Source organism: Heteronotia binoei, chromosome 4 (genome assembly GCF_032191835.1).
Source record: "Heteronotia binoei isolate CCM8104 ecotype False Entrance Well chromosome 4, APGP_CSIRO_Hbin_v1, whole genome shotgun sequence".
Taxonomy (NCBI): Eukaryota; Metazoa; Chordata; class Lepidosauria; order Squamata; family Gekkonidae; genus Heteronotia; species Heteronotia binoei.
Genome location: NC_083226.1, coordinates 118,452,081 through 118,467,307, shown reverse-complemented (window position 1 = coordinate 118,467,307; position 15,227 = coordinate 118,452,081). Strand labels below are relative to the sequence as shown.

Below are 15,227 nucleotides of genomic sequence, written 5' to 3'. Positions count from 1 at the left end.
TGCGGGCAGATGACTGTCATGATCTCCTCTCTTCTCTCCAGTCACATCACAAGCTACCCAAGCCCCTCATGGACCACAAGGTAGCTTCTACATCCTGCCGCACAAGCAATGCAGGTAAGGAAAGAGAAACAAAGCCTGCATATATTATAATCTGTTCAACCATGACTCTTGGAGATTTGATGAAGATACAATTCTTTTTTTTAAAAAAAATCCAAGTTGAGATTTTTTGGGATATTTGATTATTCATTTGTGCTCACACTCAACTACCATGCAGGCAGCACATAGCCAAGATTAAAGATTTTAGTCTGTAAGAGAAAGATCCTGAATAACCAGCAAAGTAACTGATAAGAAATTGGTATTCCATCTAGACAGCTGCTATGATTCTTACTGTTTCCTGACATAGGTTCCTGCAAGGTATTTGTTACTTCTATGTGGCAGTGATCTTTGCAACTTCAGTCACACAGAAAAATAGATACAAAAGACAGTACATTCTCTTTGTCTCTTGGCCATGCTGAACTGCATCATGGCCAAGAGACGATTGATCACCACCTGCTCTTCAGAGAGCAGTGTCCTTGAAGCAGTAGGCCTATATAAGTGGCAGAAAGATACTACAGGATGCAAGTGGAATTTGCCATTTTTGAATGCTCCCACAATTTAAAATGCCTTGGAAGTAAAAACAACAACAAAACCCCTAGCGCATAAAAAAGGAACAGTCTAACTTGGTCTGCTCTCTGCCATGATAGTATTCTACTTGCATGGCCAGCATTTTTATATAAGGGAAGCATTCAAAAATATTATTTCCCCTCTTCCCCATCTTAATATTCTTGCAAGTGAAGACAAGGCCTCAGCTAAAGAACCAAAGAGTGAAACGATGGTTTAAGAGCTGGTGAAAAAAGTTAAGTGGTAGCAATGGATTTACTACTTTTCCTTGTGATGGAGGACAAAAGCTGTAAATATCATCCCATCCCTCACCACATTTTACAGAGTTATCTTTAAGGGATAGAAATAACTTTCCCCATATTTATTAAAACCAAAATGTTTTCTAGATATGCTATATAGCTTATGAGGCAACACATGTATTGTCACTCTCATTAATCATTTTAAAGAGAATCGTGTTTAAGGCCCCAAAACAAAATCTAAAGGTTTCCATTCAAAGTCAGATATTTGAAAAGCAAAAAACCTACCAAAAAACAAAAGAAAAAAAAGCAAAAACAAAAAAAACCCCACCACCAAACACATATAAGCCCCCACCCCCAAATCTTACTTTTAGCTGAAATTGTGGCTACAAACATCTTGTCCAAATTGGTCTTCTTGGGATGTGTATTATGCAGACATACAATCACATTTTCAGCATGACATGCAGCCAAAAGTACTGCCCAAGCAGAAGGATCATCTGAAACAAATATGAAGCAGTTGTCTTTTCCAAGATACATAAGCTACAGACACAGTGATTAGTCCACAAAACGTAATGGATAGACCCAAATAATGGTTGATTAGACACAAATAATGGTTGATTATTTCAGACCCATATGGTAAAATATTCTTTAAAGAACTATGCACAGCTTGAAAGCTTAGCAAAAGTTGCTCTATTTCACATCATCCCCACTGGGATTCACAAATGCACATAAGAAATTTCAAAGTCTCATAACTAAGGTTCTTTTGCTATTAAGAGCAGAGTTACTCAGCATTCTACCTCAATTTTTAAGTGTCATCATTTCAACAGTAATATAAGATGCAGCACTGCAGAGCAAGGTATGAACATCACTCAGTGTTTAGATTTCAATTTTATATTACACATTTACCCCAGAAGGCTTATGTTAGTTTCCAACATTAAAAATTGAAAAATAATACATGAATACTTATATTGCAGGCCCTTTTCTCTATTACCCTTGAGGGCATGAAATTTTAAGTCAGTACAAAATTTGTTTGTCTAAATCAATTAAAAGCCAGGGAACTGAGTCCCACGCTCACATACTTTGCATCCCCCTCCCAAGCTAATTCCACTCTCATATTTATGTCCAATATCTATTTCAGTCTCATACAAGAGGAAGATCTAGCCCTTCTGACTGGACCCCTCTGCCTCTCAATGAAGAGAGGCACAGAGGTGAGGAGACATTCTCTTGAGCTTCCTTCCTGAGCCAGCTAGGACAGCTTTCTATGATTTTGCCTGCAACCTGCCTTTGAACCACAGGATTGCTTTGCCAGCCAAATGGCTGCTATAGCTCCAGAGTTGGTTCCCTACCCTCATCTAACTTTTAGTTGGGGTTGTTTGGACCTCTTCAACTTCTGTAGTTTTGGAGAGTTGCTGAAGTAGGTGGATCCTATTCTTGTTAGTTGGAGAGCCAGTTTGGTGTAGTGGTTAAGAGCAGTGGCCTCCTCCAATCTGGAGTTTGATTCCCCACTCCTCCACATGCAGCCAGCAGGATGCTCTTTCTTTCAGAACTCTCTCAACCCCACCTACCTCATAGGGTGTCTGTTGTGGGAAGGAAAGACAATTGCAAACCATTCTTTGCGTAGTGAAGGGTGGGGTATAAGACCAACCCTTCTTCTTAGTTGTGTTCTGAGAGAAAATACTAATTATACTTAAGGTCTGCCGAGCTTCATTTTACCACACCCTCTGCTGGTATTGCCTTGATTCCAGGCTCAGAACAGATTCTTGAACTTGGCTGCAAGTCCTCTTGCTAATGCATGGTTCTGCATTAGCAAGCTTTGATTCACCACCTTGACATAGCAGCTTTGATTCACCTCCTTGCTGCAGTCTCTCAGCACTGACACTTAATCTTAAAGGGATTCCAGCAAAGGTGCTGTTTCAAGCACAGGCAAGGATAGCTATTGCCTTCTCTGTGGGGAACTCGAAAGTGATCAACAAGCATGCTTTTGGAGGCAAGCCTGAGCACTTTGCCGGTCCTCTGGGTTCCCATGGTAGCCTTTGGAACTATCAATGATGGTTTGGGCTTCTTGGCTGCTACTGTTTTCAATATCAATGACAAACCTGCACCTCTAAGCCCAATCTTTTTGTAGGCAATTTTCTCCTATTAGTTTCACATATGCCCATATGCCACATATTCTTCTTGCCAGGGAATGGTACTGACTCTCCAAATGGTTCTCAATCTCACTACTGCATATTCTTATTTCTACTGCATTCAGACATTCCATGCTGTCCTTTTTTGCTCCTTTCCTGAAACTGCTCAACACAATTTTTACTCGAGAATAATAATTTTTAAAAATCACCAGGAGAAAGATGCGCTGCCTTCTGGATATTTTTCAGTGTATTGTTCTTTTGATCTTCTGCTATGTGATAGCCTAATGCCAACTGATTAACTGATGTATTCAGCAAGGCTTTCTAAACATGGAACACAAAATATAGGTATTTTAATTTATTCTTTTATAATTGAAATTATCCTTTAAAATTCAACAAGTCTTTTTGAGAAGTGTAATACTAACCTTTCCATGATTTAAACCAAGTATGCGAGCAATAGTTCCTGCTACAGCCCCACCCTGCAAGATAAAACAGAGACTAGGATAAAGCATTTTAGTTCAACAAAAAGGTGACTAAAGTGAACAGGTCCATGAATGCAAAACTTTTTCATCTGCCATAATAGAATTCGTGAAATCTATCACCAGTAGATTCAGGACAGACAAAAGGAAATACTTCACTGACAGAATAATTGGTTTGTGGACTCTGCTGCCCATAAAATGGGGTGATGGCCACTAATTTAATCACCTAAATAGAATCTCCATGTTTAGAGACACTTCGCCTCTCAGTGCCAGTGATGGGGGGCAGTGGAGGAACTTTGACCCTACCTGTAGGCTTCCTGGGGACATCTGGTTGGCCACTGTATGAAAGAAGATGCCAAAGTAGATAGACTGTTGGCCTGAGAATCAACATGACTTATGTGTTATAAAAGCACAGTGATGTATAACAAGTGACTAATCTCAATGTCTTTTGGATCAGAAAATATGGAAATGTTAACTAGGTCTGGGTATTAAAACCTTATCTTCTTAAAACAGCAAACAGTTAACATGTCATCTGTTCTATCTGTACACTCTATACCTTTGTCAAAAAGACAACTCACACATCATTGCTTCATGGAGGGATTTAACAGAAATTCTCAGGGGGAGTTACTACTGGAGAGGCAAACAGAGACTTGAACTTCTTCCAAGTGGGCTCATTGTAGCAATAACAGTTCATCATTGTAACATATGACTCCTTGTTGGATATGGGAATCAAATCTGTTCAAGTGGACATTATTAACCCGATTATGACATAATCAGTTCACACCCAAGTACTGCCATCTACGCAAAACTTGCAGAGTGTTGGTGATCAGTTTGATAGCCTCCATTGCATCTGCTAGCTCTTGCCCAGCACAATTGTTAGGTTAATTAGGTCTTTAACTTCTCTCACCGAGAGAACTCAAAATGTCAGGAATTAGGTTATTAGCTGTGAGGCTTTTAAGAGCCTTTTTGCGGCCTCCCAGCCAACACTAATACAGTATGTGAACTGGAGCCCCCTTGGCTGTCTTTGGATTCAGTATTTGACACCTTCACCGACTTTCTTGGGCCAATGTTGATAGGATTCTGGCTGCTGTTAGGCTGACCACATGCCTCTTAGACCTTTGTCCCTCATGGCTGATGAAGGCTAGAGGTGAGAGAATACAAGGTCCCCTGGTAGACATTATCAATCTGTCCCTGGATTCAGGGGCCTTTCCAGAACTATGGCTATACCAGTTTTAGAAGAAAAAAGAAAGGAAAAAACCCTCTGGAACTTATGGATCCTTCCAATTACTGCCCAGTCTCAAATCTTTTATTTCTGGGTAAGGTACATGAAAGAGCAGTGACAGAACAGTTTCAGAACTTCCTACATGACACACTGGCATTGGACCCATTCCAATCTGGCTTCCGCTCTGGCCAAGGGATGGAGATGGCACTGGTCACCCTCACAGATGAACTCAGCAAACAGCTGGATTGAGACAGATCAGCATTGTTTCTATTGCTTGACCTTACAGCAGCATTCAATACAGTTGATAATGATCTTCTCACCCACCGCCTCACCAATGCAGGACTTCGTGAGGTAGTCTTGAAGTGGCTTACTTCATTTCTCCAAGGCTAGGGACAGAGGGGGGTGGTGGGAGAGCAGGTGTCACCTAAGGATTCCTCAGGGGCAATCCTGTCTCCAATGTTGTTAATATTTACATGTGCCGCCTCACTCAACTGGTACAGAGTTTTCTGCTGGGGTGTCATCAGTACACTGATGACACCCAGCTACATCTGTTGATGGGTGGCTCGATAGATACCGCCCCAGCAAATTTGGCTGAGGGACTGGAGGCTATGGTAGAATGGCTGAAACAAAGCTGGCTGAGACTGAATCCTACTAAGACAAAAGTTCTGTGGCCGGGTGGGGAGAATTCAGGTTTTGGGTGCCAGCTCTCTGCCCTTGATGGTGTGCCCTTAACGCTAACTCCAACCATTAAGAACCTAGGTGTGGTTCTGGATGCCTCCCTATCAATGGAGACCTAGATCACAAATGTTGCCAGGTTGACGTTCTTTCAAATGCACCAGGTCAGGCAACGGGGCTCCCTACCTGTTCCACTCTGACTCAGCCACGGTAATCCATGCAGTGGCCTCCTCCAGTCTAGACCACTGTTACTTGCTCTATGTGGGGTTACCCCTGAGAATGACCTGGAAACTCCAACTGGTACAGAATGCAGAAGCACAGGTCTTGGTGGGGACTCAGCAAATGGCACATATTCAACCTGTGCTGTGCGAGCTGCACTGGCTCCCCATGGAGTACTAGATCAGGTTCAAGGTTCTGGTACTAACCTTTAAGGCCCATAATGGTCTGGAACCCACATAACTTCAGGACCACCTCTCCTGGTATACCCTCCTGGAGCGCACTACATTCTGCAGATAAGAACTTGCTGGTGGTCCCTGGTCTGAGAGACATCTAGTTGTCCTTGACCAGAGCCAGGAAATTTGCCACCCTGGTTCCAACCCAGTGGAACTCACTGTTGAACAACATCTGTACCCTGTGGGACATATTGCCGTTCTGCAGGGCATGTAAGGCAGAGATATAGTACCAGGCATTTCGTTGAGGGCAGCAACAGTTTTCATCTGTCTGGCACTCCTTGTTTCTCTTGCCTCCCCTCCCGGTGAGCAATAGTACTGTTGGAAGTTTTAGTGTCATCTAACTGGGACAATTGTTTTATTTATTAGTTGTGAATTTCTTATATAATTTTTTTATAGGGGAGGGTGGTCTAGTAGAAATTTAATAATTATTAAAACGTTGTTGTTGTTGTTATCTGCAATGAAAACCCTTATCCTCAAAAATATTGGAAAGTAAAGTTCCCCTGTGCAAGCACCAGTCATTCCCGACTCTGGGGTGACATTGCTTTCACGTTTTCACAGCAGACTTTTTATGGGGGGGGTTAGCCATTGCCTTCCCCAGTCATCTACACTCCCCCCCCAGAAAGCTGGGTACTCATTTTACCGACCTCGGAAAGATGGAAGGCTGTCAACCTCGAGCCGGCTACCTGAAAACCCAGCTTCCACCGGGGCTTGAATTTAGGTCGTGAGCAGAGCTTAGGACTGCAGTACTGCAGCTTTAACACTCTGCGCCATGGGGCTCTTCACGTCAACCATATTACAGAAGCTTTAATCCCTCAATCACAAACCTGGTATAAATTATCAAACTTGCCATTGCCAGTGAAGAGCCCATTTCTACAGCGTATGTAGCCTCAGTTACTGAACTAGGACTGTGTGCATGATCCAGATTAGCAACACTTTGAAACATGGGAAATGGAGAAGATCAGAGAAGCTTTAGGAGGCAATCAATAATATTTATTAAGTTAAAAGCATATAAAATACATTAAAAACACATAAGCACCTTCCCTATGTACAAATTCAGTATTTCAGCTTTTAGGCGCAGCTTTAGCCTGCATTTTTGTGACTACCAAAGCAAACTGTGCCATTCTGTGAGATACACTGGTCCAAGTCAGAGAGAAAGAAAATTTCTCCTCCACAGAAGAAAATCTGTTAAGATCTCAATAAGAAATTTATTTCTGGGCTGCATGTAAAAAGGCAGAATAGAATATAATTTAGAACTCTGTTTCAGAAGCCGTTACATGGAGCCAAGGGCACTAGTTGTATATTTTATGCTGTATGACATTTATTTCCTGGAAACTGAAAGGATAACATTTATGCCCATTCAACAAGCAGACCATGAAGGCTACTTGCCACAACAACTAACACTTGTATGCATAATACTGCTAGTGCTGGAAAAGACAATGTCTGGTGCACAAAGAAGAAGAGAAGAAGGCCCTGCAGGGAGCAGCCAGAAGACAATTAGAATAGTGAGGTCAGCACCTTCTCTCCTTTTAATTGTCGTTCCTTGTCTGTCTCCAGATTTCTTCTCTCAGGGCAATTTCCCCCTTCTTCTCAGAAGTGTCATACTCAGTCTTACACTCTATCACACTAGAGATGTAGTTAGGAACCTATCTCTGTCTCTGCCTCTCCTCTTTCCTATCAAGTATGTTAATTCCTAAACAAAACTTTATCTACTCTTTAATCAAGTTAAGGACCGTTGCTATTTTAATTACCCTGCCAACAAACAGTAACTGATTTTGGAAAGTCATTTTAGTTACATGCTGCTACACTAAAGTAATAGTTTAAACATGCATAAATACATTTTAGACTTTGAATGTTTACCTTTGCATTTTTTGGTGTGTACCGAGGTACCATTCGGGACAGAAGGGACCACAGGCCAGGATCATCTGGGTTGCTAGAGGAGAGAACATAGCTGTACTGAAGAAAACATTTTCCATACCTAGTGCTTTAAGAACAGAGGGACACACTCAGCTGCAAGAACTGTTGAGTTCATGGTACAATTAGATAGCTGAAATCTCAGAAACTATGGAAGTGTAGTATCTGTTTATTAAGCCCAATCAAAACATAGCAAACAAACTTTGGAGACTCTGGATATTCAGATCCTTAGCATATCTTTATCTTTTGTTTAATTCATTTGTACCCACCCTTTCTCCCCAAGACCCAAAGCAGCTTACATAATCCTCCTCTATTTTACCCTCACAACAATGCTGTGAGGTAGGTTAGGTTGAGAGTGTAATTGGCCCAAAGTTACCCAGCGAGCTTCCATGGCAGAGTGAGGATCTGAACCTTCTCGATCCCAGTCCAACATTCTAACCACCATATCACACTGGCTCTCCTGTACTTCTTTTCCATCATACTGTGAAACTTTCCTCCCAGGTCTCCTTTTTACTTTTTACTTATGCAACCATCATAGAATCATAGAGTTGGAAGGGATCTCCAGGGTCATCTAGTCCAATCTTCTGCACAATGCAGGAAATTCACAAATACCTCCCCCTAAGTTCCCAGAATCAGTACTGCTGTCAGATAGCCATCTAGTCTCTGCTTAAAAACCTCCAAAGAAAGAGAGCCCACCACCTCCCGAGGAAGCCTGTTCCATTGAGGAACCACTCTGTTAGGAAGTTCTTTCTAATGTTTAGCCAAAAACTCTTTTGATTCAATTTCAATTTCTGGTCTGACCTTCTGGGGCAACAGAATACAATTCCACACCTTCCTGTGAGAGCCAGTTTGGTGTAGTAGTTAAGTATGTGGACTCTTATCTGGGAGAACTGGGTTTGATTCCCCACTCCTCCACTTACAGCTGCTGGAATGGCCTTGGGTTAGCCATAGCTCTCATAGGACTTGTCCTTGAAACAGCAGCTTCTGGGAGAGCCCTCTCAGCCCCATCCACCGCACAAGGTGTCTGTTGTGGGGGGAAAAGATATACGAGATTGTAAGCCGCTCTGAGTCTCTGATTCAGAGAGAAGGACAGGGTATAAATCTGCAGTCTTCTTTTTCTGTACATGACAGCCTTGCAAGTACTTGAAGATGGTTATCATATCACCTCTCCGTCACCTCCTCTGCAGGCTAAATATACCCAGCATCTTCAACCTTTCCTCAAGGAGGCCTTCTATACATGTTCTGGTACCTGACAAAAGAGAAGGGCACTGAAGCCAGGGTTGTTGAGATTAAACTATATGTGGCCATGATAAAGCTAACACAGTTTCTGTTTGCTATTTAGAAACTCTGAACACTTCCTTATGATGGATTTAACCAAGTTATACATCTTCTAGCAGATGCTGAAGGACTGATGGAGATTTTGGTAGCAAATCATGCATGCTAAACAACTGACAATAAGTAAAGCAAGTGTTGTGCTGAGTACAATTTTCTAACCACTATACACAGTTTTCTGGCTTTTTAATAAGGGGGGTGCAGAGTGAGGTGTGTGGATGACTAGACAATGCCAAATTTGGGGCTGGACAAGTGAAAAAGAAGGAAGAATCCATTTCGTGGAATCAGTATTTGGTTCTGCATCTTTGGTGGCTTTAAGGACAACAAGCAAACTTATGAGGCAAGGAATGTAGTATCAGACTGGATGTTAATATCAATTATTTAGGATGCCAATGTTGCACTTGTATTTCTAGAGTTTGTTCCAGTCTCTTTATGAACATGAAGCTTTAGGTCCTCTGGTTGGCAAGGAAAGATCACAAACTCAATCAAAATGGCCCAAAGAGGGCTCTCATGGTGTATCTGAAAAAGATGAAACAAAAGAATCCAAGTCCTCAACATATTCATAATCAGACTCAATGGATGGGGAATTATGAGTGCATCAGGACCAGCTCAGTTTGCACTGGTAATATGTTATTATCTTGTTAGTGAAGTGGGAGGTGCCATCTGTACAGTGCTGGATGGTATAGATGGTGACTGAATGGACAGAGCAGAAACCTCCATGAAATCAAGTGTCAGATTTTGAATGCTGCTTCTTTACTCCCTCTTGCCTGGCCATTTTAGCATTTGCTAAAGCTTATTTGTTTGGATCCCTGCGACACTGGCTCAGTTTTGAGAGTGGCTGGGATGCAGACTATTTGTCAGTCAGCTGCTGTTTTGTCCCAAGATATGTAGACTGAAGTGGAGACAGGAAAGCTGTTTGTTGAATCTCAGTAGTACTGGTGGTGATGGAGATAAAGTTGGCTTAGCCAAAAGCAGCTCAATAGAGTTTTTTCAATGGACAAAAAACATTCTTCCCAAAGCAGGGTCTTAAGTCTGGAGATGCAGTTGTTTTAAGATACTTAGTAAATTTGGTGCAGTGGGAGCAGGTGTCAAATCTATGGATATCTCCTAAACACAATACAGGTTATATGCCCATTAAAGACTGATGGGTTTCCTCTGCAGTTGCAGCACTTTTTAAAAATAAGTTACTTATCCATAATCCCTCCAAGAATAGAGAAAGGGGTGGCATGACTATAGTTGTTTGTTTTTACGACAGGAAAAAAAGAACAAAGGCTTAGATGGAAAAGAAATAGAAATTCTAAAAGCTAATGCTCAAGGAAAACTTATTGGAAGAATAGTAATGGAGCACCTTATTGTGTGGTGGTCAGAAGAGAACCAAGCTTGCCCCTCCCCAATGCATGTGCAAACAGGCAGTACTGTCTCTCAGGGAGGGGGATCTGAACTCTGGGTAGAGCTCTAGAACTTTCAGGAATTGCGTTCTGCACCAGCATAGAGACTGCAAAGAGATCATAAAGACTTCAGACTTATACTGAGAAATCAAGTCTTCAAAGAAGGAAACGAAGCCTAAAAATCAATAAATCATTTCCTTTTGCAACATAGCGGAATGCTATCTATGATTTGATAACACAAGGCGAACATTTATAAAGTTCCATGTAATCAAGAGGAATAGACTGATGAGTTACTGCATTGTGTTACCGAAATTAAACTGGCAATCATTTTGTAGCTGGCTCCACCTCCTGTGGCAGTCATTCAGCTGCTGCACCCACCCTGCTGTGTCAGAATCCTAAATGTGCCGACAGGCTGAAAAAGGTTGGAGACTCCAGCCTAACTTATTTTATATTACTCATAATGCTGAATTGCCACTGTGACTTACTTTTAGGAAACATAATATACAACTGTAACAAATACCATTCATTTTACAACCCTCAGATTATGTACCTGTGGACAGCTTTAGAAACTTGTCTCTGGACTGCTACGTTTCTTCCTTGCAATGCGTAAACAGCAGATGTAAGAAGGCACTTCTCATAACCATTATCTTTTCTTTCTCTGTGCTTCAGTAATTCTTTAAGGGCTGCTGTTGCAAGTGTAGCATCCTGTTTTATCAGCCCTAAAGTGCACAAAGCTTGCAGACTTTCCATATTAGGTTCCTGTAATATAGAACTGTAAGTGCAACACAGATAAATAGTTATTCGATACCCCATTATCTTAAAGTGTAATTTGAAGTAACTGTTATTTATTTGGCAGAGCTTTTACAATATGCAGCAGTTCTGCCATCCAAAGATTTATTCATGCTTCTGCTAAGAAGAAGGGTACATCTGCCCATAATCCACAAGTCTAATTAAACCCAAACAAATAGTCACTATATAAACTAAGCTTGTTACTCCAGTTTGGTCCTTGCATCTGTTAAATACCTTTATTAAGCTGTATGCTAATTTGCTGGTCACCCACTACCTATATGTATAGGCTGCTGGCAACTTCCATTTCAATGTACCTGAAGGAGTGTGCATGCACACAAAAGCTTAGACCTTGAATAAAACTTCGTTGGTGTTAAAGGTGCTACTGGACTCAAACATAGTTATGCTTCTTCAAGTCACCACATCATGGTCTACACATGTTCCATTTCAAATAGGAAACTACCCCCTACCCTCATAAAGATGAACAGCAGCTCCCATCATAACCTAACCTGAGAAATACACTTGAAGGATGAAGGTCCTAGAGTATTAACAGGACAACCCTGGAAATGTACCAGGAACCTCTCAATGTACCAGGAACTGGAAATGTACCAGAAACAATTCAATTTATTTTATCTGCTGCTGGTCAGTACATGGAGAATCCAAAGTTCTTCACTTCTGCTTCAATGAAGCCTTCTCCTTAAACCATGAGAACAGGGGAGTGTAAAACAACTTAACCTGGCTAGAAGCCTATCTATTATGCCTCAAAATCATTTGACCATCACCAGAAAGAGAAATTTCTGGACAGGCCACTCGAATCACTTCAGAATCCATTTATCAAATAAATCTCCACACTTACTTCTCAGCTGGAAAAGTAGCAATATTTTTATTATCTAGGATATTTCCCTATGCTTTATGAAAATGCTCAGGGTTAACACCACAATATTAGATGCTTGTTTCTCATAGAGAAGGGAATCATACAACAGCCTTGATTCTGCCCTATTTTCTCATGTCCAGCTAAGGAAGTAGTTTAATTATTTGACTATAGATGGAAATTAAATCTCCCCTCCCCCAATTAGGTGAAGCAATATATTACTTAGCTTTTAGAACAGTCCATATTTATATATTGCTTTTGTTACAGTGCTGTAGTTTCACAATAGTTAACCATCACTTTTGTAAAATAAATGACTAATATTGTGTAGGAGGTGCTTACTGTTCCAATAGATGGTTAAAATAAGAACAGTGCAGCCATGATTAATGTTCACATTTTCCTATATCAGATTATATTAGGAGGGACGGTGGCTCAGTGGTAGAGCATCTGCTTGGTAAGCAGAAGGTCCCAGGTTCAACCCCCAGCATCTCCAACTAAAAAGGGTCCCGGCAAATAGGTGTGAAAAACCTCAGCTTGAGACCCTGGAGAGCCGCTGCCAGTCTGAGTAGACAATACCGACTCTGATGGACCAAGGGTCTGGTTCAGTATAAGGCAGCTTCATATGTTCATTATCAATTCTTCTGTGACTGAAGAAAAGTTGATAAAATTATTAATTAATTTAGGAAACTTGTGAGATACTTAATAATAATGGGCAAGTGTGGCCACCTTTATGAGTGTACTTTAATCCATGATGCAAAGTGCCCCCTCCAGCCAGGCATCCACTGTTCTCCCCTCTATTAAGCAGATAAGCAGCACTATCAGTAGGTGACATCCTCTGTTCCCAAACAGCTGATCAGTGCTCATGGAGTAGCGTACATAGAACAGGTACTTGCAGCTATGGAATAGGCACACCTCAGAATGACTGAAGGAATTAAAGCTTCAAAGTCATCTTTTAAAGTTTGTTCATCTTTAAAGACATTTTTATGTCTGATGGGAGTGCATTTCTTTGTAAAGCTACTGGTGCACCAACCCCAGATTAAAAGCAACCTATGAAACAACTGTCAATGCTAAACAAGAGAGAGTCTTCCTTAGCACTGTATTTACTTTGGGGGGGAAGGGTCAATTATCACTGCAAAAGTTTAGAGCAGGAGTGAAAATGTTTGCAAAACTACCTTCTCTTCCACTCTTTACTGACCCAAATCAATTATGAGTGAGCAGATCAAAGAAATTCCACCCTCCAACGTTTAAAAAAACCTACATGAGCATCTATGTAATAAAGCAAACAAATGTTGATAATGGAAAGTATGAGAATATTTTTAAAGCAATCAAAACTTCAAAAAACAAACAAACAAAAAGATCATAGGGTGACATGAAGATTGTGAAATGAGATATTACAGGCATTATGACATGCATCAGCCAGGGCTCAGTGATAGCGAGGACTCCTCAGCATGTAGCCAGTCCTGAGTTAACAGAAGTGGACCAGCAGGAAAATGAGCTGCAGGCTTGTCAGGATTCACAGCCAACTGCTGGTGCAGAGCCACCAACACCATCCAACCCTGATTCAGGTGACCCTCAGTAAGATGTTTCCAGCCCACCAGTATCACCCACACCCTTAGAGCTCTGCAAATGGAGGCTAAGAACAGAGCTACAGACAAGACAGCAAAGTGCACATCTCCTGGTCCAAGTTTCTGATAACTAAGATGAGTCAATTGCAGGATTGCTTCTGAGTACCTGGCTGCAAGCATGTGCGTTAGGCATGGAGGGCTATCAAAACCAGCCAAAAGAGGCTGTTGGGCATGGACACGACAAGTACGATAGATGCTAAGCCACCAACTCTGACTTCTGGACTCCTGACCCTGATATCTGTCTTGGAATCTGCAAGCCAGTACACGAAAGCATTACAAGTGCGACAGGGATCTTAGAAAATCATGCATCTGCATGCGCTAGTGGTTTACAGAATATTTTTAAAGCAATAAGATTTTGACATGTACATGTACTCAGTTGCCAAAAATTAATATTATTCAAAGTACATTAAGAATTGCCTTAACCACAGTTAACTATTACATACCACTTAAACAAGAGGGTCTTTGCAGCATCCACCTGATTCTGCTTGAATTCCATTATTGCAAGAGCTGTTAGGATACATGCTTTATCTTGCTCGCAGTCAGCAAGAGACAGTGCTCTTTCATAAGCTAGTAAAAAAAACAAATTACAAATTCAAAAGAACATGAAATTAGTGTTCACGGCTAAAGATTACTTTGGCCATAGTTTTGCATAGCTGTGAACCCCTGCTCAATAGCTTTCAATTGGCTTAATGGACTGAGGTGCAGCACATGTGTATGAATCAGAAATTTAAAGCATAACGAAGTATTAACAACTGTTGCACTTTGTATGAAGCCTTGCTATAATCAGTCCATAATTATTATTATTTAATGAAGTTTGCAGGGAGAAATCTGGCTCATGTAACTGACTGTAAGTTCATACACAGTTTTCTGAAACACTTACCATTTCGGCTTTCTTGAAAAAGGCCTTTCTTGAAATATGCTTGAGCAATCCCTACAATATCTTCGAATTCCGTAAGCAGAGTTGATAAATAGGCCTGGATGGCATCACAATGACCTAGAACACTTGCAAGAAGGAAAGAACAAAATCCAGTGAAAAAGACTAAATAATTCAACTTAATGAGCATTTCAACCCAAAGAGTAAGTTCCTAATTACACAATGTAAGCTTGTAATTAAACAATGCACCTTTCAGATAATTAGGTGAAACCCAGCTCCATAAATAAATAGTAGCTTTGCCATTGTTTTCAATAAGCACTGTGAGGTACCTCCAGGGTCATCTAGTCCAACCCCCTGCACAATGCAGGAAATTCACAAATATCTCCCCCCCACACACACTCCCAGTGACCCTTGCTCCATGCTTAAAAGATGGCAAAAAAACCTCCAGGATCCCTGGCCAAACTGGCCTGGAGAAGAATTGCTTACTGACCCGAAAGTGGTGATCAGCATTTCCCTGGGCAATGAGCACGGCCGGCTTGCCCAGGGAAATGCTGAGCAGGGTCGGCTTGCAGTTGCCTAGGGCGCTGGGAGGGTGG

At 41.3% G+C, this 15,227-nt stretch overlaps 1 protein-coding gene across 1 annotated transcript in view; it reads right to left on the bottom strand.

Moving 5' to 3' along the window:
* Positions 1-15,227, bottom strand: part of SKIC3 (SKI3 subunit of superkiller complex) — a 91,362-nt gene that overhangs the window by 10,598 nt on the left and 65,537 nt on the right. Inside the window, exons 29-35 of the mRNA XM_060235678.1 lie at positions 14,638-14,759; positions 14,201-14,324; positions 11,029-11,250; positions 7,705-7,777; positions 3,445-3,498; positions 3,232-3,343; positions 1,265-1,393 (exon numbers count right to left, since the gene is read on the bottom strand). Coding sequence (XP_060091661.1) covers positions 1,265-1,393; positions 3,232-3,343; positions 3,445-3,498; positions 7,705-7,777; positions 11,029-11,250; positions 14,201-14,324; positions 14,638-14,759 — 836 coding nt within the window. The remainder of the gene's footprint in view (positions 1-1,264; positions 1,394-3,231; positions 3,344-3,444; positions 3,499-7,704; positions 7,778-11,028; positions 11,251-14,200; positions 14,325-14,637; positions 14,760-15,227) is intronic.